Raw genomic sequence first — 23,250 nt, 5'->3', positions numbered from 1 at the left:
CCACTAAGGACATTTAGTGATATGGCTGAAATTAATGTGAAGAGAAAAAGGCTGCCAGGTGCAGCCTGGAAACTGTACATCAAAAAGGCAGAGCTGGGATGGACACGAGAATACAGATATGATTAGCTGCAGTTAGGATGATCTCCAGGGCAAGAGTACAAGTAAATCCTCTCAAGAACGTACCAAATGAAGGAAGCTTTTGGGCCGTGTGTTATCAATATTGGGGAATATTCAGCAAAAGCTCCAGTTAGCAGCTGCATGGGGCTCAGCGAACATCTTTCAGCACTCATCACTCAACATGGGGACTCCTCCATGCGTTGGGATGGATTTACCCCTTCTGGCAGCTGACAAGGAAAGGATTTGCTCCCTAGCCAGACAGTGGCAAGGTCACAGCCACCTTTGGTACAGGAGCTATGAGGCAACATGACAAAGCAAATTCAGGGGAATAGTTGGTATTTTCAGGTTTCTTGTGGGTAAGGTGAGCAGGTGAGTGCTGAGGACTTTCCGTAAGTGCTACGTGCCCTGAAGTCACAGGGGGTGTATGACATATTATAATGTCAGGGCTTTTCAAGAAGGCAGTGTATTGGAGAGTCCCGGCGACTGGCAGCAGCAGACCCTCTGGGGAAGCAGGGGCATGGGAGCTGCAGGGAACAGAAGCGATATCTTAGCTGTTTGTCAGAATACCAGACATCTACATTCTGGTGGATTTGAGCATTAGCTACCTGTTTTGGGTTTGGGTTTTTCTTTTGCCCGAGTTCTTTCAAGAAACAGATGTTTTCCTTATGACTTGAAAATCACTTTGATTGTCTCAAATGTGCCTGAAATGCACCTGGACTGTTGCCTTGTTGCATTGGAGGTGACAAAAAGAAAACAAGGGGGAAAAAAGGATTTCATTACAAAGTATATGTTGCTTAATTTTTTAGAGGTAATGTCAATTCTTTTTAGATTTTAGGTAGTGAAGTAAAATTAAATGTTTCCATTGCCTTTGAAGAGTTTTAGATTACGTTCTCAAACCTTGGCTATAATTCATAGAAGTTTACTGCTTTCATTTTAAATGAACTATTAGATTAGAAAAATCTTATAGGATGGAGTATGTGAAATGTTTCATTGGAAAAAGTGATGCTGTGTGCCCTCATTAACATGCACTACTTCCTTAAGATGAACAACACCTATACACCCCTTCCCCACTGGAATAATATCAACAGTAGAAAAAAAAGATCAGTAAAAAACAGAATAAAAGCATTGCAAACTTCAGTCTCAGTTAGTTATCTTTTTCTTATCTACTTCATTTGGCTTGTGTTTGCTATGCACATTTAGAAACCCCATCACTACCAGATTGACTTTAAGAGAAATTTGGACTTTTAGCTTAGAATCTGTAGGTTATATGATCAAATGTTAGTTTGTAAGATCCTCTGATAAGTATCTTCTGTTCTCATTTGGTTGCAAATCTTGCATTACACTTTTGATGTTTATAAACAAATATAAATGATCAGAAAAAAAATTGAATTGGTGATATCTCACCAATAAAGCTCTTTCCAGAAAACTCTGAGGATGAAGAGAACTTGACCAGTTTTGCTGGCAGTACTTAGGTTTATAGAATCATAGTCAAAGAATGGTTTGGGTTGGAAGGGACCTTTAAAGGTCATCTAGTCCAACCCCCCTGCTGTGAGCAGAGACTTCTTCAACTAGGTCAGGTTGCTCAGAGCCCCATCCAACCTGACCTTGAACGTTTCCAGGGATGGGGCATCTGCCACCTCTCTGGGCAACCTGGGCCAGGGTTTCTCCACCCTCAATGTAAAAATTTTCTTCCTTATATCTAATCTAAATCTACTCTCTTTTAGTTTCAGAGCATTACCCCTTGTCCTATCAGAACAGGCCCTGCTAAAAAGTTTGTCCCCGTCTCTCTTATAAGCCCCCTTTAAGTACTGAAAGGCTGCAGTAAGGTCTCCCCGGAGCCTTCTCTTCTCCGGTCTGAACAACCCCAACTCTCTCAGCCTTTCCCCATAGCAGAGGTGTTCCAGCCCTCTGATCATTTTTGTGTCCCTCCTCTGGACCCGATCCAACAGGTCCATGTCTTTCCTGTGCTGAGGACCCCAGAGCTGGACGCAGAACTGCAGGTGGGGTCTCACCAGAGAGGAGCAGAGGGGCAGAATCACCTCCCTTGACCTGCTGGCCACGTTTCTTGTGATGCAGCCCAGGATATAGTCGGCTTTCTGGGCTGTGAGCACACATTGCCAGCTCATGTCCAGTTTTTCATCTACCAGTCCCCCCAAGTCCTTCTCTGCAGGGCTGCTCTCAATCCCTTCATTGCCCAGCCTGTATTGATACCATGGGTTGCCCTGACCCAGGTGCAGGACCTTGCCTTGTTGAACCTCATGAAGTTCACATGGGCCCACTTCTCAAGCTTGTCCAGGTCCCTCTGGATGGCATCCCATCCCTCAGGCATGTCAACTGTACCACTCAGCTTGGTGTCATCTGCAAAATTCCTGAGGGTGTACTTGATCCCATTGTCTGTGTCACTGATGAAGATATTAAACAGTACTGGTCCTAATATGGACCTCTGAGGGACACCACTCGTCACTGATTTCCATGTGGACATTGAGCCATTGACCACTACCCTCTGGATGCAACCATCTAACCAATTCTTCATCCGCTGAACAGTCCACCATCAAATCCATATCTCTCCAATTTAGAGTGAAGGACGTTGTGGGGGACTGTGTCAAAGGCCTTACAGAAGTCCAGATAGATGACATCCATAGCTCCTCCCTTGTCCACTGATGTAGTTGCTCCATCGTAGAAGGCCACTAGTTTGGTCAGGCAGGACTTGCCCTTGGTGAAGCCATGTCTGCTGTCTCAAATCACCTCCTTGTCCTCCGTGTAGCACAGCTTCTAGGAGGATCTGTTCCATGATCTTGTCAGGCACAGAGGTGAGGCTGACAGGTTGGTAGTTCCCAGGGTCCTCCTTTCTACCCTTTTTAAAAATGGGTGCAATGTTTCCCTTTTTTCCAGTCACCAGGGACTTCACCTGACTGCCATGACTTTTCAAATATCATGGAGAGTGGCTTGGCAACTACATCAGCCAATTCCTTCAGGACTCTGCGATGCATCTTGTCAGGTCCCATAGATTTATGAATATTCAGGTTCCTCAGGTGGTCGCAAACCTGATCTCTTTTTTTTACTGAGTTTACTGAATTCTTGTACTATTCCACATCTACCAGCAGAAGGCAAGTAAAAGATGTTATATAACTGAGTAGAGAAATGGAGGGAGATATTTGCTTTGTTGTAAGATACAGTGCTCTAGCATGTACTTAGTGTCCATCTGAACTACAGTCTGTGGTGCGGTAGTGTATTTCCTAACATGAGCATGCATGTTTTCCTAACATAGGTGAGCATGTTTACTAGGTTCTGCTGGCACTCAGGAATTGAAAGCTGTTGACACGTCGACTTCTGCAAGACAACACCACGAGATTAAAGAAAAGTTGACAAAGAGCATGGGAAAATGCCAAGGCACTCGATGCCTCCTTCACCTCAGTCTTTACTGATAAGACTGGTTTCAGGAATCCCATGCCCCCGAGACCTGTGGGAAAGTCCAGATCAAGGAAAACTCAGTGGAGAAGAATCAGGCTACGAAGCATTTAGGCAAACTGGACACAGAGAAGTCCATGAGACCATATAGAAAGCACCCACAAGTGCTGAGGGAGCTGGCTGATGGCATTGTGAGGCTATTCTTAATTATCTCTGAAAGGTCATGGTGGCTGGAGGAGGTTCCTCATCACGGGAAAAAAAATGTCACTTCTATCTTCAAGAAGGACAAGGAGGAGGATCCAGGAACTAACTACAGGCTGGTCAGCCTTACCTCGAAGCCTGGAGTGAATCCTCCTTGAAGCCATTTCCAGATATGAAGGACAGGAAACTGACTGGTGTAGTCAGCATGGATTTATGAAGGGGAAATCATTCCTTACCACACCAATAGCCTTCTATGATGACTTGACAGGCTTTGTGGATGAGGGGAGAGCAGTGGATGTTGTTTATCTCAACTTTAGCAAGGCTTTTGGCACTCTCTCTCACAATATCCTCATAGACAAACTATTGGGACAGACTAGCTAAATGGACAGTGAGGTACATGGAAAACTGGCTGAATTGCCATGCTCAAAGGGTTGTGATCAGCAGCATGAAGTCCAGCTGGAGGCCAGCCACTACTGGTCTACTGCAGGGGTCAATACGGGGCCAATACTGTTTAACATCTTCATTAATTACCTGGATGATGGGACAGAGTGCATCCTCAACAAGTTTGCAGGAGATACAAGACTGGGAGGAATGGTTGATGCCCTAGAGGGTTGTGCTGCCATTCAGAGGGACTTGGATAGGCTGCAGAAATGGGCCAACAGGAGCCTCACCATGTTCAGCAGAGGAAATGCAGTCCTGCACCTGGAGAGGAACAATCTGGGAGATGATCAGCTGGAATACAGCTTTGCAGAAAAGCCCATGGGGATCCTGACAGACACCAAGTTGAACATGAGCTAGCAATGTGTCCTTACAGCAAAGACGACTGCATTAGACAGAGCCCCTCCTGGGCTGCATTAGACAGAGCATTGCCAGCAGGTTGAGGGAGGGGATCCTTCACTCTGCTCAGCACTGGTGAGACACATCTGGAGTGCTGGGTCCACCTCTGGGCTCCCCAGTACAAGAGGATTTGTCATACAACAACAAGCTGAGGTTGCTGAGGCTACTGAGCCTGGAGAAGAGAAGGTTCAGGGGGAATCTCATCCATGTGCATAAATAACTGATGGGGGGAAAGTAAAGAAGATGGAGCCAGATTCTTCTCAGTGGTGCCTAGTTACACGACAAGAGGCAGTGGGCACAAACTGACACACAGGATATTCCACTTGAACATAAGAAAAACCTTTTCCTGTGAGGGTGACCGAGCACTGGCACACGTTGCCCAGAGAAGCTGTGGAGTCTCCATCCCCGGAGATATTCAAAACCCAACTGGATGTAGTCCTGAGCAACCTGCTCTAGCTGATCCTGCTCTGCGACTAGATGGACTAAGGGGACTGGGTGATCTCTAGAGGTTCCTTCCAACTTCAATGATTTGGTGATTCTGTTTGTTTAGAGGTAGAGAAATATATTGGTCAAGCTGTCCAGCTAGTAGAAATATCATCAAGTAAAAAGGAAAAAAATGATACTATGGACAGAGAATAGCAGACTATTTGTCTTGTTTTAGCTTGGTGTTGAGAGTGAAAACACATTTACACTGTAAAAAGGAAGTGTTTTTTAAAAAACAATTGTTGCAAAAACTGAGTTGAACAACACTCTTCATTGGAATTTAACAGCCTCAAAACATATTACTGTTGTGGTTTTTCTTCCCAAAACAAATGTGTTTGTTTCCTTGAAGGTGGGTGGTCTAGCACTCAGGAAGCTGACAGTATATTGAGTTTCGCTGGGCACACTGCTTTATCTTTCCATTTTTCAAAAAAGAAAGTAATAAAGTTTCCATCTTTTGTAAAGGAATTTCAGATCTAACTATGAAACCAAATGTAGGTATTTATATTCTGTGCGCTGACTTTTTTAATATAAGGAAAATTATGTGATTAAAAATAGTAATGAGAAAAGAGACAAGAAAGTACTTGATACTCAATGTTTGTATTAACTTTTATGTTATTGAAATTCAGGCATTTAGCATTAATCCTTTTTGATTCAGCTGAGAACCCCTGTTTATTTCATTGTGCCCAAAAAACCTAGGAGGTTAATAGACAACTAATTAAATATTAAGTCCCCATTCATTCTTCTACACGTCAGTGACTGCTGAATAGCAGGAAAGGAGGCGGGAGGGAAGAGATTACAAATAGCTGTTTAACGAAAGCTGTGTCAAGCCAGAACAGATACTGCTAAAATATTTGTTTATGGCAAGGCAGACATCTCCAGATCAGGTGCTAAAAGAGCTGCTTGTCCAAGTCCATTTTCAGTGGACTGGAGTCAATGTGAAAACTGCCTCTTGCTGGGAATTTCAGTGGAAAGCCTTTGCATACAAGGTGGAATAGGTGTGGAGAGATAATCTTTTAATTTTAAGTCTGAGAAGGAAGGGAGAGAGGAGTGGTTGCAATGCTAAAACATATTCTGTGCTGGCACTGTGGATAAAGAAAAAGCTGTTATACTCATGCCCTCACTCAGCTCTTCTCAAATCCTTAAATGCAAGGATATAGTTCTGTGTATTTATATAACAACTTCCAGTGAAACTAGGTTAATTAAGTTAGTATTGATAATGTTTTTCTTTTGATCAATATTTACATGATCTGTTTGGGAAAACTCACTTTCTACTTGTTTTCAGCCACATCTGTACCAGATTGTATGGAGGCTGAGAGATCTGTACTTTTATTTCAATGTATATTGCAACATTTTTATTGCATTCCACAGGTCCTCCAGTAAACGTTACTTGCAATATTTTTATCAACAGTTTTGGATCAGTCACAGAAACCACAATGGTAAGTGCTATGATGTCATTGGCAAGAGAACGACAATACTTAATATATGTCATGAACACAACCTGTCAATTTTTCTATTTATTGTTCAACTTGCAGGTCCTCCTGTAAATGTTACCTGCAACATATTTATCAACAGCTTTGGTTCAATAGCAGAAACTACAATGGTGAGTGGGACTGGTCATTGAAGCCATCTTGTGAAGGAGTGGGATGTGATGTAGAATAGAGATGCTCAGGACATGGGGACAGTTACTAAGTTATTAAGCTACTAAAAGCCTACCAGCTGAATTAAAATAAAATAAATATAAAATAACTATATAAAGAGGTATATAAATTACTAAACTCAACTACCAAGTCTAAAAGTACATATGCAGTGACTGCACCATAGTCTGTAGTGACTGTGGTGGCAGCAAATACAGGTGTGGGCAAACCAGATTTCTCAGGTTTTATTAGCACTGAAGAGGCAGAGGAATGGCTGGAGCTCAGCTGTAGGGCTCCCTGCCAAGTACTCCATATTTTGAGTAGGTCTTACACCACATACTGAATTATCTGTTGCTGCAGACTGTGCTGACAGAGCTACCAGGACGGTCTTGTTTAACTTAGTTAAATCTCTGTGAATTGCAGCCACATCAGCAACTGAAGTGAATGCAAAACTTGAGTCAAATGACTAAAACATATAGGTATAAGGAGACTTGGGTATTCTGAGGGTTAAACTAGGAAACGAGGGGATCGCAGCTGACAGAAATGTGTATTTTGACTGAATTCAAAGAATGTTATCAGTCAAAAAAACAAGGCCCAGATGAAAATGTCAGTTTTAATTTTGATATATATAAAAATAAATAGTTCAATTTTTCATTTCAAGATGAGATTTTTCTTTTTAAAATTGCAAAAATTTAGAATTAATGAAGTCAAGTTAAAAAAATGGAAATTAAAATTTTAGTCCAATTTTTTATTTTTTAGTCTAGAAGTTAATTTTCATTTTCTTCAATATTTGCTAAGAAAAATGAAAAAAAATTATTTTTAGTCCATTTAAAAAGATGCTGAGTTTTTTAATCTGGCTTTTCAAACAATGAACAAAAAGGATCAGTTATTTATTCAAGCATACATACACGTGACTACTGGGGTTAGTACAGAGAGATTTTTGATGGCTTTCTTATAATAATGTAATAAACCCATAATAATTATCAGGTGCTCATATAGAAGTAGTAAGTTAAACCCATTCTAGAAAGGGTCTAGTGACAAATCCCAGCTTAACTTCGAACTCCTCAAGCCACTGCTGCCACAAAATAAATTAAAAATGGGTGCTCCCCCTTTCATTGAAATTTTGCAAGTTATTCTCATTGCCTTAGGACACTATGGACAGCTATGGACACTTCTGAAGCTATTGCAATATAGTTCCACAACTCTGTTTTCTGGGGATTCCTACACAGCGTCCAGGTCTTTCTGTGTTTGCTGAAGCCAGAGGCAATAAAGGTACTCAGCATCCTGTAGGACTGAGTTCTTGGCAACTAAAAATGAACTTGCTACCCACAAAAGGACTTAAGGTTACCAAAGAACTATTTTTTTATAAAATAGGATAGATACTGCCTTGCAATCCTTGCATTATGAAGGAAGAGCAGATATTTAGCCCAACTTAATGATTTAATTTAATATTCAAATACTTCATTTAAATTCAGTTGTAATTCATGGCATCATTTTAGAAAGTGGTGCCTAAGGAATGCAGGAACAGAAATTTTCTGCTCCTAAATATTTTTATTTAAAAAACCACCCTGTTATCTAATGTTTTCTGGAGATAAAGGGCGAGTTATGGCTAGGGCGGATTGCTTTCTTAAATAGTGTGGGGAAGTCTCTTCTATAAATGACAAGATATAACATACAGAGCTATAAAATAAAACAGATAATGCTTTAGAGTATGTATCTACAATATTTTAAAAACATTTTAAAAGAAAACAAAAATCAAGTTAAAAATGACAGGAAAAAACATATCTTCATATAACATAATTATCAACAGACCTAATTTTCAGTTTTTTTGGAAAACTTCATTTGTTTTCCTATGTTTAAAGGATTCTGAGAAGATAGCTATGAATGTAGCCTTTTTTTACCCAGCCATGTCTGTTGATCCTAGTGTGTAGAGGCATCAGCATAGCGTTAAGTAGCAAAAATCCTGCACGTCACTGGCTTTACAAGATGGCATTCAATGAAAATATTTGCACGACCTAATGCTGATTGCATTAATTAGACTCCTTCATTGCTTTGATTAAATCCCCTCATTGCATTTTACCTTCTATCAAATATGTTAATGTGCACCTTTCCAATGTTCATTAACACATTCTGCTGAAAACAGCCAAACATTCAAATAGATGAAAACAAAGACTATTGGCTTTCTTATTTTGCTTTGTTCATAATATCTGCCAAAAGTGTGGACAGATTTCTCTTAGATGCTGTTCAATGGTTTGATACTGATTTTCTTAATGCTGTCAGTTCGTTAATGACTAGTGTGACTAGTTTTAGGATGTTTTAAAACTGCTCTGAGAGGCAGACATCAATTAGTGCTCCATCTACTTTGCCTTTCTGAAATAGATGTAATCATGTGGTAAAAATGTTGGCACCCCTTGTGATAAATAATGAGTTTTGTTTGACTCCTAGCATCCATTTTTCCCTATAAAATGCTCTTGATGGTCTTGACATAAAACTAAACAATTCATTTAAAACCCTGGATTGTAAATTCAATAGAGACACTCCTGTCTCAGAGGACAGGAATGCTTAGTGAAACCATGTATATGTTCTGAAGGGACATTATCAGAATATAACTTGGATGATCTACAGCAGCTCATTGGAAACTTGGGAGATGAAAACTTGTGTAGAGAAGCTTTCAGTAGAAGAAATGAACATGGCAAACAGGATTACAGCCCCAGACCTACTAAATTCAGTAAGCCAGGTTCTCAATAATGTTAGCAGGAGTAGCTTCTGTTTTCTGATTAGGACAGACACCATGATGAAATTCATCCCTCTCTGAAAGACCAGCACAACTCTTATGTCCAGCATATTCTTCTAAAAGCTAAAACCTTTCATTCAGAAATAAAACAGGATTTTGTGCTGGTTATCTCCAAATGGATAAATTCCATAGAGTCTTCATAAGTTTTGTTTCCAAAGGTCTAGGGAAACAAAATGCATATGTATTCGTTTTTCTACACTATAATGCATGTATGGGACAGTATCACAAATGATTTTTTTTTTCTCCAAAAGAAATGGTTTTCTTCCATATTAGAATGATATATATTATACCAAAACAAAAATAGTAAAAAAAAGGCCAGAGTCAAGATGGAATCGTTGGAAATTTTCTTCATTGATTCATTTGCCTTTCATTTAAGCCCTAACTTGCAAACAAAGAGAAAAAGTTGTTCCTGAGTAACTTCACTGAATAAAGCAGTTCTGCCAGTAAGCTCTGTATCTATTTTTGGAAGCATTCACACATGCAGTATTCAGCAGAAAATTCACTGTACAGCATGACTGCAGCTGAGTATCACAGATGAGTAATCTACATCAGGCTGGGCAGAGTCCCAAAGAATTCAGATGTTCAGTGTTGCTAATGACCAGGATTTTTTAGCTATCAGCTGTAGGAGAAGCTAAGAGCAGTTTGTACATTGATGAGCTAATTGTTAATTACAGAAATGACTAGCTGTGAGGACATTATTATTGTCGTTATGCCCTATAATCAATGACTGACACTATGCAGCAGGTTCTCTGTTGGGGAAAACGCATCAAACTCCAGTTGTGTTTTGAGTACTTCTGTTAGCAGAAAAATTTGCCATTCCTTTATATTAAAAGCTTGGCTGTGGCTGGCTGTATGATATTATCTTCCCACTAGAAAAAACATAATTACAAATCAGCTTGTTAGATCCTGATTAATTCACATGTATAGTTTTAACTGCATAAAAGCAGAGCCCCCACTGAAGCCATTGAGGACACCTTGCATGCTTAGGTACACAGGTAACCAAGTGCTTTTCTGTCACATGGCTTTGAAATAGGTCATTAAACCACTACTTTTCAGCTAGCATTCATATTTAGGATTGAGAGAGAGAGAGAGTAGTCTCTTTGGCAAGACCCTCTTATGCATGGAAGGCCAGCTAAGTCTGCTGTTTGCCTGAGACATCTGACTCAACACCTGGGCGATCAATGCTGTTGGAGAGGAGGATGGGAGGAAGGCTAAGATCTAAGACGAGCATCAGTTCAGAGACAGAAAGTAGCACTGAAGAGGGGGCTGGGCTCCTCTGCACCCCCTGCCACAGCAGTGCTGAGGCCAAAGGGACCCAGAACTTTTCTGAAGCTCTGAGCAGTGAATCTGGTGGCCGTGGATTTGCTGAAAGACCTATCCGAGATTCCTATAACACAAGCGAAGTATATCTGTGGATTGAGTCCCTAAATCTTCAGATAAATCTACTAAAACTAATCAGATTAATATTCCTTTAGTATTTTAGTATTACTCTAATCTTACGGCTTGAGAACAGAGGAAAACTGTTTATCTGAGTTGCCTTGAGCTACCGCTGTCATTGGTGTTGCAATGGAGAGAGAATCTGCGGTCCACGCTACTTGTTCAGAGCGGTGGTGCTGTCAGAAAGGATTTGTGGACCAGGTGTACTCATGGTTGTGTAGGAGTGCATTACTACAGTCCGCCCACATCTACCCTCAGGAACTTGCAAAATACACACTGTAGTCTGCCTGAGCTCCATGTTGTGATACCATTCTCAGGAGAACTTTTTCTTCAGAAGATAGTTACAATGTTAGCACAGGAAAAGTAAATTCAAAATTCTGCACGTGATTAGGTCTGTCTGTGTAAACACACATCCCTCTCAACTGCTTATACCGCAAGCACAGGAAAAAAAGTAATAATGGTTTTGTGATGTTCAAGTTATATTTCCATTTATTTCTTATTAAAATATCTACACTTATATATATATATGCAAAGTCTATCAGACATAAACAAAGGTTTCAGTACTGTTTTGCTTCTAACAACAAAGCTTGCAGAAAGAAAGCATTTTTAAGTGTATCTGCGTGATGGCTGTGATATATTTATGAAGGTACATATTGAAAAAGATAGTGTAATCCTATTGGCATATTTATGCTTTTGGTATAATATATATGATCATATGCAAGCTCTTCTATGAATAAGGATTTTTCAGACCGGTTTTTGTTATCTAAATCACCAACTACTGAAGTTCATGAAAGCACATTTATTTCTAGATATTTCTAAACAATCTACTGATTTGACTTATTTATGAATTCTATGTCATGGGGGAAAAAATCCCTCTGCTTTCCATAGACTTCATTATATATCTTATTTAAAAAAAAAAATTTGCACAAAAGGCAGTTGGACAAATAGTTGTAGCAATTTTATTCTATCAGCAGTTGTTGATGACAGCTCCTGCCTTCTTTTCTACAGAATGAAAATCAAGTGTTTTCTTGGATTTATAACTGTCCCATATAAACTTTTAAGACACTCTCAGTTTCTAAGACCAAGAAACAAGGGAAAGTGTGCTTAGGATTAGTGTATCCTCACAAGATGTGAAGACATTTTATAAGCTCAGAACTGCAAGTAGCTTTTTGATCTTTAACTGGATGAAACACCACCATCATAAAAAGTACTAGTGGCTTGTGAAAAACAGATACCGGCTGTGTAAGTATCTTTAATAAATGTGCCATTCTTGAGACCTCTCTCAGGTCTGTCTTGCTCCGATTAGTAGTCATTCCTGTTTTGACTCAATTCTACCCAACAACAAAATGAAAATGATAAAGAAAGCAAGAAAAATCACATTCCTAGTGAGACTGTAAAGCATCATCTCATTGGGTTCAAAAACTGCACCACACCTCATCACCAACCTACTGAATGAAGGGTGGGAAATGCTGAAGCTTGGAGGGGCTCGTTCACAGAGTCTGCATAATGGGCAAGCTGCTTTCTGCAACTCTAATCAGAGTGAGAATATTTATTTACATTTCAAGGATGGCAAGTTCTTTAGACTAAGCAGTTGAGTGGCCTAACTAAACCTAGGTCAGCTCATACACTTTCCAAGTCAAAAGCACAGTGCTGCCATTTTAATGTACTGCAGCTACCATAAAGCAAATCCTAGATGTGAGGGGTTTGTACAGTTGGCAGAATTATTTGATATCATATTCCTTCAGATAATATAATTGATAGAAATATTATTAAATATTTTTCTTTTAGAGGAAAAGTAGGTGTATTTCTAAGAGAGTGTTCACAAACAAGTTAAATATAGCATATTTACCTGAAATTACTACAACACAGGGAAAACTGGGAGAGATGAAGCTCTTATTTGCTGACTTTGGAAATTCAGGATAAGGAGAATAAGCATTAGCATCTTTCCATTCCCTCCAGAGAGTTTAAACCCTAAAAGCTCTTTTCACACTCCCCTTTAATAGCCAGTTCTTGACACAGCGTTAATATTGGTTCTAAATGAACCTCTAAGTAATTGCTGTCTTTCCCAGTTGTGACTAGCAGACCACTGAGCAGAAGAATGCAATTAGAACAATTTTAATGGGATGCAGAGAGGGAGGAGTGAATGAAGGAACATACAGAGAAAAGCATACAGTAGATAGAAAAAGGATACAAACAGTAAATAAGAAGTGCTGATTTAATTTCCTCTATACAAATCTGGCTTTACTGGAATTAGCAACTATTCATGAATACATTAGAAATAATTGATTTACATATTGGAAGCAATTTATTTAAATTAGTAGTTTTACAGAATCTTTGTTGAAATTCTACATATTTAGCTGCAATGCTTTTTGACTTTCTAAGTACCTGAGTTAATCCATAGCATTTGAAAGAGGGTTATATTTAATATTGGAGGTTGCAGTTAATGTTTTTTTCATCACTGAAGTAATTTTGATTTGGAAAATGTACCAGTTGTGTTTGTTTTGTTCAATACAGCATTTAGAGTGCTTTATTTTCAAATGACAACTTATGTTCAAAGGATAACATAAATGTTTGCTGTAATGCTGGTACTGTAGTAAGTCTAAGAGCATAAAGCAAGCTAAAGCGGGCTTCCAGTTTTGGTGAGTGGCTTAGTAACCTTTTTACATGGCATTCCTGTAGGACTACAGAGTGAACATTTTTTTGAGACAGCAGTGGAACGACTCACGTCTGGCTTACAGTGAATATCCTGATGATTCCCTGGATTTGGATCCCTCTATGTTGGACTCTATTTGGAAGCCAGATTTATTCTTTGCCAACGAGAAGGGAGCAAACTTCCATGATGTCACAACAGACAACAAGTTGCTGAGGATTTCTAAAACTGGAAAAGTGTTGTACAGTATCAGGTAAACTCATTAACTTTATTTTTTTTCTCTTCATCCCCTTCTTTCCCCTCACTCCCTGTTTTTCTGGATGTAACCATGCTTACAGAACATAATGTATCTATTTATTTTTTTGTTGTCCCATATGTACAACTGAAACGAGACTTAATCATAGCAGGGTAGAAGGAAAATTTGCCTGTATTCCTTTGCTAAGCTTTTACTTTTTGCAAAATAGTCTGTAAGTGGCACAGCAGTACTTGTTAGTCTTGTTGGAAACTTGAGGCTGTCTAAAACTTTAATGGTACGCCTCAATAATTTCCATTAGTGTTAGCTGAATTCACTCCTCTTACAAAGAAAGGAAATCAAACTCCTCAGTAGTTTGTGGGTTGCAATTTAAAAGTAAAGGGGAATAGTATTTTAAATGACTGCTCAACACCTTAAGTAAAAGCATGCTTGAAATGCAATAAACTTGACATGCAAGTCACTGGGTAATCAGATGTATCTATTCACATTTTAAAAAAACTGGAATTATGGAAAGCATTTTTTCATACTAAGTGCATTGAAGTGTGTGTCATGTGACTGGATTTAGGCTGAATTAAACACTAACAAAACATGATTTGATATGACCTGATGAAATGAGACATATGCAGAGAATCAGAATTGCATTATACAGATGTAAACAGCAGCAAATAATCTGCAGTGTTTATTTGACATTCAGCTTACTGTGCGTTGTTAATTGCTTAATATAGGTAGTCAAAGATGCAAAACACTGTATTATTGCTCTTACAATTGTTTTAAAAAAAAGCAATTACTGTGTTTTATTTGTTCCTGGGAACGCTCCTCAGCTTTTGCATTTCTTGCATTGTGGAAAGTAAACATGATAGGATTTGTTTAACAGGTTATTTAGTGAATTTACTCATCTGTAAGGCAGATTAGCTTAGAAGGCAGTTGTTTCTGACTGGGCATTCTGTTTGTGACTTGCATTTTCATTAAAGAATTATTATTGATCCAGGTTCAGGACACCTGTGTTCTTTAGGATGCTAAATAAATAAATAATAACGTGGCACTTCCTCTATTTACTTAATTCTTGTGGCAATTCCTTGATAAAACCCCAGTAATATTTGGATGGATTAAGCAGGGTGGAAAGTAAATGTTTATTGAGCAACGTTTCAAACTAGCATACCTGAACAGTTTGAGAAAAATAATAGGATACAAGGATGAAACTAGCACTAGCACAGTGATAAATATGCTGTCACTTACAAATATTTCTTGTTTCACCCTGGGAAAGAAATGAATGCATCTGTTTGAATGACATCAGACACCATCTTATTGGAGGCAACAGTGCAGATGGGTGCTGTTCTGAATACAGATGGATAATTTTCCTGACATTTGTCCATGCGGGAAAAGTAATATTTTGAGCTGTCATATCAAATTTCTAAAATTTTCACACATAAATGCAAATTAATCTGAAGCAGAGTAAGCAGTATTCCAATGGAGTACTAAGCAAGACTCATTGTTTCTCATTTGTATTGCACAGCAGTAACAGAGACTTACCTGGTGCCTCTAACATGGCATATAATTTTTTAGTACTTCACAGTGAATAAAACTTCCCAGACTACAGAAACTTTAAGTCAGAAGCAATTAGAAAAACTTGTCTTTATTCTTTGGACACTGGGCTAGATGTATCTGTATGTTGCCAGTCACTTTTAGTTGTGCTATGCAGAAACAAACAAGAATATTTTAGTGATTGGTTTCACTACATTAAGAATGTTACAATGCTGCCATTTTCACTACTGCACTTCCACTACTTCGCTTGACATCATGTTATTTAACATTTAGCATTCGGTGTGCTGTAAATGTTTAAAGCACTTTACAAACATGTCTGAGAAGTAGTGGTGTAGGCTGTTTTGTCATATTTCCAAATTTAATAAAATCAAGGTCAAGTTAATCTCACATAAATATAAACCGCTCTCTGCATAAAATGAGTTTAGAACTGCTCCCGGTAATTAATGGGTACAAAGCAAGATGTGTGTGTTATACGACAGTGGTATTCCTCTTCCCTACATACTACACTGAAAACGTGGAAATACGCTATGCAAGAAGCACAACTGGCTTATGCTGTGTCGTGGTTTCAGCCCAGCCAGTAACAAAGCACCACACAGCCGCCGGCTCACCCCCCGGCCCCGGCAGGATGAGGTGAAAATATAAAGAAACGCTCGTGGGTCGAGATAAGGACAGGGAGGGATCGCTCCCCACTTATGGGCACGGGCAAAAGACAGGCTCAACTTGGGGAAGAAGCAAAATCAATTTAATTTACTACCAAGCAAATCAAAACGAGGACACTGAGAAGTCAAACCCGACCTGAGAACGCCTTCCCCCCACCCCTCCCTCCTTCCCCCCCAGCCCCACTCCCGGTTCTCTCTCCCTCCTCCCCCCGGCGGCGCAGGGGAACAGGGGATGGGGTCAGTCCGCCATACCTGGTCTCTGCCGCTCCTTCCTCCTCAGGGGGAGGAGGACTCCTCCGCACTCGCTCCTGCTCCGCCGTGGGGTGTCTCCCGCGGGAGACGGTCCTCCACCAACTGCTCCAGCGTGGGTCCTTCCTGCGGGCTGCAGTCCTTCGGGCACAGCCTGCTCCAGCCCGGGCTTTCCCACGGAGTCCCGGCCATCTTGGGCGGCCTCCGCTCCCCTCCATGGGCTGGGGGGGACAGCCTGCTGCCTCACAGGCTGCAGGGGCATCCTCTCCTTCTTCACAGACCTCAGTACCCACAGAAGGGTTCCTCTCCCACCCCAATCCCCCACTCCCTGCAGGTTTCCCCTCTTAAATCTGCTCTCCCACAGGTGTTTCCACTGTCACTGACGGGCTCGGCCTGGGCCAGAGGTGGGTCCGGCTCCGAGCCGGGGGAGCTTCCAGCAGCTTCTAGCAGGTGCCGGCCCTGCAGATCCTACCCTGCTGCCAAAAAAAACTCACCACACAAACACAAAACATGCTGTTAAATGCTCTCAGAGGCCAATTCTGCCCTTTCTGAAAAGAATTTGGAAGGTCACCTGGAACTAGATCTCATGGTGCATATTTTACTAAAATAAGACACTTGGTGTAGCATATGGGTGCTCAGATAAGTTGTGGAAGGGTCAGTGAGGGTCTGCCCTGTGTGTTACTCCCACCACAGTGCTTGGCTCTGGGCATTATCTCACCCTGCGGTAAGCATGAGGCTCTTTGTCCTTCTCTCAGTGAGGGATAAGACATCCTGCATTTACTGGTGATGGTAGGCATGGCATAGATTTTCATCATAGTTTAGCTTATAATAATTAGTTACAATGCTCGCACTTGCATACTCCTAGATCTATATTTAATTCTCTGGGAGTTGTTATAGAGAATAAAGCCAGAGTTGTTGATGGTTGGCATACCCACCTATGAATCATGTAAGTTTAGGAGTCCAAACCTATTTTTAGATATTTGCTGCATGCTCAAATGACTACCTTGGTATTTGTTTTGATCTCAGATAGCATGCTATATATGCTATATAGAGCCTGAGGCTCTATATTTGGGTAACTGGTCTAAACCTTTGGGTACTGCAGTGAGAACTAGAACCTTGTGGAGGGAATACAGCGTGACTCAATACCTCAAATATATGCTATTGCCACTACAGATGTAACAACAGCTCTTAGAGGTGCATGTATTTTGAGAAGTCAGCAGTTACAGCAAAGTTATATTCAGCAAACAACTACACTTTAGTCAAGATCAGTCTCAGTTTCACTTTCAACTGCAAAACAGTTAAATAGCTATAACTTTAAAGCCCTCTGCAGAGAGCAGTCAACAAGAGGGGTTTGTTATAGCAGTGTTCGACAAAATTAGCCTAAATTGTGTGTATTTTGTATGCTGAAAAAACAATGAAGGTTAAAATCAGAACCTACATAATGTCACCCCCTAGATGTCTGTGACTCATCTGCTCCCAATCCTTGAATGATCTCTGCATGGACTGGATTTTATAGGGGGTTACACACTTGGAAAGAGTGGCAGCACTGTGTGATGATACCTAGAATCCTGTTCCTGGCACTCACATTCTGTATGACACCTGTATTTTTCATTGTATACACTGCTGCACTGATTTTGTGTTCTGGGGGCAAGGATCGTATCTTCTCTGGCCCATTGCAGACACCTGGGACATCAAGAAAACGTCAAATATCCTCACAGGAGGCTTTGCGTTCTCCCCGAGCCACCCATTTGTGCTACCTGATTCCCACAAGCTCATTTCAGGCTGCCAGCCAGCTCAGAATATTAGCATCTGCCAAAAAGCTTATTTTAGCAAAGCGATAGAAAGTGGAATGGTTTTATTTAAGGTTTGGGGTTTTTTTTCTGCATTAATTGCCTCCCTCGCCTTTTAATATTTTCAGTGCATCTCAGCCATATGAGCTTGATGCAGAAGGTGATATAACTCAACTGTAATATTGATCCATGCCACTGAAGCTAGAATATATTGGTAAGGAAGGTAAAGGGGCTGTAACTTCTTTTTTTCACCTGCTGCTCCAGAAAACACTCCCAACTGCCTGATAAGGTTGTAGAGCTGTGCTCTGAAACATAGTACCGGTGCGTTTAGCCAGAAGGAGTTACAAAGCAGATTATTTCCTATTTTTAAAATATGAAAGATTTTAGAAGGTGTTGCATAATTTGACAAGAGAGCCACTTGGAAATCTAGGGAGCAGATTTGTGCAAATTCACAGATTACATTTCTCCCCCCCTTTTTGCTATTCCGGTTCAAAGAGCAATGAAATACCTAGGAAGAATTTCCTCAAGTCTTTCAAAATATCTGTTTTTCTGTCTTTGTTTTTCTTCACAGTGCAAGAAATGTTACGGTTATGTAGACAATTAGTTCTTCGTCATTTCAACTCTTGACCTAGATTTAATTGTTAAATGTTATTATGGACGAAGGTAGAGTGTCTACTAGAGAGCAGTACTGTGCTGTTAGGGTACCACAAAACAGAGAAAATTCAAGCTATTAGATTGCTCTCTATTTGTGCAGCTGTTTGGAGGTGATTACTAGCCCCTCCAGTCGGCAACAAGTAGCTGACAGGATGAGTTGGCACATCCAAAAGCCCTTGCCTGCTTATGCAACTGAAGAGAAGGATCTGTGAAAACAGCACATTTATTTGCAATGCTGTCTCCCGTGCCAGCTGCCCTACTCAGGAGTTTCCAGAATCAACTCTTCCTAGTGTGGCCATAGTGATAAGTGACAGAGCACTGAGCTGACTGCCCCCCCCATTTTGGGTTATATTACAAGTTACGTCTACCACATCCCCCACATAAATGATCAGAAGTAATCTATAGCACTTTTATAATTCAGCTTTTCTGTGTGAAACTTCTGGGTTTTGTAGCCTCCTCTGTACTTGTGTTCTTTGCCCTATGGGAAAGAAATACAAATCAGATTAAGGAAATATGTAGGTAACATTGCTAGTCCCTCTGCAATAGACTATTCATAGGGCAAAAAGTCCGCTATCCTTCTGAAATATTTTGTTTTTAAATAAGACCAGCTCTTAGATTTTTTGCATGGCTACTACAGAATGTGTTGCCATGTTACAGTAAAGTCAGGCATGGATTTTCTAAAACAATTTTGGGGTACAGACCTTATGAGCTATACGATAATGAAGCTCCATTTACACCTGATGAGATCGTTGCATGTAAATCATCCATGGCACGGCACAGTCTAGCCTAACAGAGTGGTAGGAAATGATATGTTATACAGCTCTGTGTGCATCCTGTGCTTTAATTTGATGACTTCAATTTTATTTTACAATCTAATGTTGGGATTTAAGAGGATTTGGACTTTACTAGCAGCATTGTCTTTCCATGTGACAGATTAGCAGAGCGGGAAGCAGAGACACTGTTATCATGATTGACGTGGCTGTTTACTATGTAGGAACCCCTGTCTCTGACCTCACACAATCACATTTATCACCTCAGCTCCTATCAGAATAATACTGATATTGACAAGGTAGTGATTTTCCCTTGGAAGTTAATCTCAATCAACACAGGAACATTTTCACAGAAAATTATTTAGTTCTTCCGTTGGCAAAACTGCGCATTGTCCCATGCTCACTGCCCTGACTTTCCAAAAGCATAAAATGTCTTCATATACCTCAAAGTAAATTTTGCACATTTAAAACAAACTGAACCATTGAAGAATAATCAATGCAGAGATGCTAACTGAAATAGAGCATATATCTAAAGAAGTTTGGGGTTTCACAGCTATTATGTATTGTAGGCAGAAGCCTTGTAGATGTTATATAAATAGTGCTAGAATCATTAAACTTTATTAAACTGCACAATGTTACTGGGACACGGCGACTTCCCAAATTGTGGCTGCATGCTGTGTGAAGCCAGTGAATTTGACAAATTTGTCTTCCCATGGACATGATTACAATAATAACAATGGTTTCAGAGGCAAAAAATTGCAGCCTTTTGTGGGACAAGCAGCAGTTCTCATTATGGCTGAACCCAATGTCCTTGGATTATCATTAGCTGCCCACTTTTCACCCATCCTTTTTCTTTCCTTCTTGCCCTTACTCCTGCCTCCCATTCGACCCCCACTCCCCTTCTTTTGGGGGTCTTTAATTAAACAGCCTGAGATTCTTCTCATCCTTTGGGATGGTTTCCTAACACTCTATTAAGTGCGCCCTCCCGTCACCCACCCCCTTCTTTCTCATTCCCTCCCAGTCTGCAAATTCAGACTGAGGAGCTAGCCCTGGGTTTCCAATAGTCTTATTTTTCTGTTGTATCTGAAGTACTTGTTTTGCATAACAAATAATAAAACCTGCTAAATAAATAATAACGCTTAATGCGGGTACTTTGTTATGCAACTAGCACAACTATTGTCAAAACCCCATTGATCATTCTGCTTAAGGAAGGAATAATTTACATTTTAATGACACAAAATTAGTTGCTTTTTCACTTCATAAGGCATTTAAAGCAAAGTAGGGATATGGGCATTATATCTGAACATGTACTGCTTCACTTCTTCCTCTAATGCTGTGCACGTCTCCAGCTGACACACAAGAGCACTGGAGGCGAGGTAAATACAAACACAACAGAAGAGCTACTTAGACTGAAGGACAATGCTGCCAGGAGAACAAATGGCTCTGAACTGGTCATAAATAGGCTTAAAGTGGCAGTTATAAAGTTTCCAGCCATATACACCTTGAATTCCTGCAACAATATTCCAACAGAAATGGGGTGGGGACTAGGTGTCATTAAATGAACCTTGATCATTTTTGAAAGGGATTAGATGATATGACTATGTGTAATTGCAGATGACCAGATTTGACGGCCCAAGATGTCACTTCTATAGCCCTATATTCCTGTGTCTCAAATAAAAAGGAAGACTTTGTTCTAAGTAAAAAAGTGGGAAATGCTGCTGGAGACCAATTTGTACACATAAAGTTGTTCTTGGCTGACAGGATCACAAAATATTGGCAGGTGGTTACTTCTGGATGTCTATGCCAATGGGATAGTTGCATAGCCAAGACACATGTCTGTGTACCTGCTCTCTTTACGGGTAATGGCAATGCTGGTCCTTGATTGCTAGTGACCAATCACCCCACTTACCCATTGAGCTTGCTCTGGAGCAGTTAAAGGTTAGGTGTAAAATGATGTAGGTGCAGGAGCCCTTTCTAAATGGTACAAAAAAGCCTGTTTTCCTGGAACATGCTGGCAGGGATGAAGGTCTTTTGCCAATTGCATTGCAATATATGGCTTAGAACAGAAATGTCATCATGCCAGGGGGAAAGCAACACCATACTAAACACACACTGCAGGAAAATTAAGATAGAAAATGACAGAGGAGAAAGGAGAGATGAAATACTGTTCTTCATGGAAAGGAAACAGGTGGTTACAGAATTTAACTGTTACATGAAATCATACTTGAATTTAATTTCATAGATTTGCTTGAGCAATAATTGGAAAATCATTTGCTGGCAGCTCATGTGCTGGCATTGTGTATCTACAGACAATGATTGCATTACAATGAGAAGTGGGATGCCTGTGAGAAATGAGAAATCCACCACCCCACTCTGTGCCAGCTCCTGTGTTGTTAAGCAGTACATGAAGCAAAGCAAAGCACTGGAGGGAGCGAGAACATGCTCATAAACAGCAGTACGTGAAACTCCAGCCTACATCTTGCATTTTGCCATAGCAGAGAAGGCTCCACGTCTCCTCTAAGCCCGACTTCAGCCCATTCCCATCTGACAGAAATGAAGCTGCAGAACATGACAAGTATTAGAGAGGAATTCCAGGACTCCTCAAAAATAAGGGAAAAAGCAGACAGTTTGACTGTTCCATTTAACAGGACAAAGCCTGTAGACTGTGAAAATTACCAGAATTGACATTCAAAATGATGAGTCAGGTCCCTGAAAAAATAATGAAATGGACTACAGAATGAAAAGCCCTTTAAAAGAAGAATATCACTGGGAAATTTTTTTTTTTTTTGGCCTTCTGATATATGAACAGCGTGTGTGCCCTTCTTTCAGGCACAGATCACCCAAGAGAGGGGGCTGGGAGGAATATAAGGAGATTTTAGATTCTCCTCCCTGCTTCAGTGCCACAAGCTTGAATGGCATTTGCTCCTGTGTCATGCGATGCTGTCATGGTTGCTGTGCAACTCCATCTCCCCTGCTAGTTTAATGGGGAACTTTGTCTTCTTGTGCTTAGGTAACATTTTAATGTTATTTCAGCAGCTATAAGGATCAGGAACTTAATCTTCCAAAGAAAAATGTACCACTAAAAATATATTTACCTTTATTGTCAGCTTGGAGCTTTAAGAAAAATACCAGAAATCTTGCAATTTATGATAGCATCTTTAGAATGGGCAATACTGGAAAAAAAATCCCACGTTTCACTAAACTCAACACTGTGGGCTTTGTGCAAGGTATAAGATTTTTCATAAAAATGGCACATAGGCAGTGTCAGCAGTGACCATACGTGTACTACTTGTGTTCTGGAATTTGCAGCGTAAAATCCTAGATTGTGAAGTCTCCTGTCCCAACAGCTGAGGTGCAGATGGATGTAGCATGAAAGAACGAAGGGATAAGAATAGAAACAAAATGTTATTTTTGATACCATGCCCACTCATGGTGAGGCATTTTTGTTTTTCATGCTTGCAAGGAGATAATCATGCTTTTTTTGGAGATGGAAGGGACTTGTACCCTTATTTCCAGGACTACTTAAATTCCCAACAGTATTTCTATACTTGATAGGACTGACCCTTGTTATTTATCATTAGAAAAAACTCTATGAGGAAGCTTTTGTTCTGTAGCCCACTCACAAACCACCACTTTTGCAGGATAATTAATGAAAATGATATTCCACTGTTAGATACCTCGTATTGTGATCCACAGGGCCTGTCTCTTGTGGGATCAGTGTCCTCCTCCAGGGCTAGAGTTATCCCTGACATCAAGAGAAGTTTGGGGTGAG

The 23,250-nt window shown here is 40.3% G+C and overlaps 1 protein-coding gene across 6 annotated transcripts in view; it reads left to right on the top strand.

The window, feature by feature from the left end:
- The window catches only part of GLRA2 (glycine receptor alpha 2), a 136,763-nt gene that overhangs the window by 18,145 nt on the left and 95,368 nt on the right, over positions 1 to 23,250 (top strand). For 3 of the 6 annotated variants that reach the window (XM_052773987.1, XM_052773985.1, XM_052773982.1), the window contains exons 3-4: positions 6,415 to 6,482; positions 13,591 to 13,814. In XM_052773987.1, coding sequence (XP_052629947.1) covers positions 6,415 to 6,482; positions 13,591 to 13,814 — 292 coding nt within the window. Of the gene's footprint in view, positions 1 to 6,414; positions 6,483 to 6,578; positions 6,647 to 13,590; positions 13,815 to 23,250 lie in introns of all 6 variants that reach the window. The other 3 variants (XM_052773986.1, XM_052773984.1, XM_052773988.1) reach the window with 2 other exon arrangements.

Source organism: Harpia harpyja, chromosome 22 (genome assembly GCF_026419915.1).
Source record: "Harpia harpyja isolate bHarHar1 chromosome 22, bHarHar1 primary haplotype, whole genome shotgun sequence".
Lineage (NCBI taxonomy): Eukaryota > Metazoa > Chordata > Aves > Accipitriformes > Accipitridae > Harpia > Harpia harpyja.
Note: the sequence above shows the minus strand (reverse complement) of the source record. Positions and strands in the feature narration are given on the sequence as shown.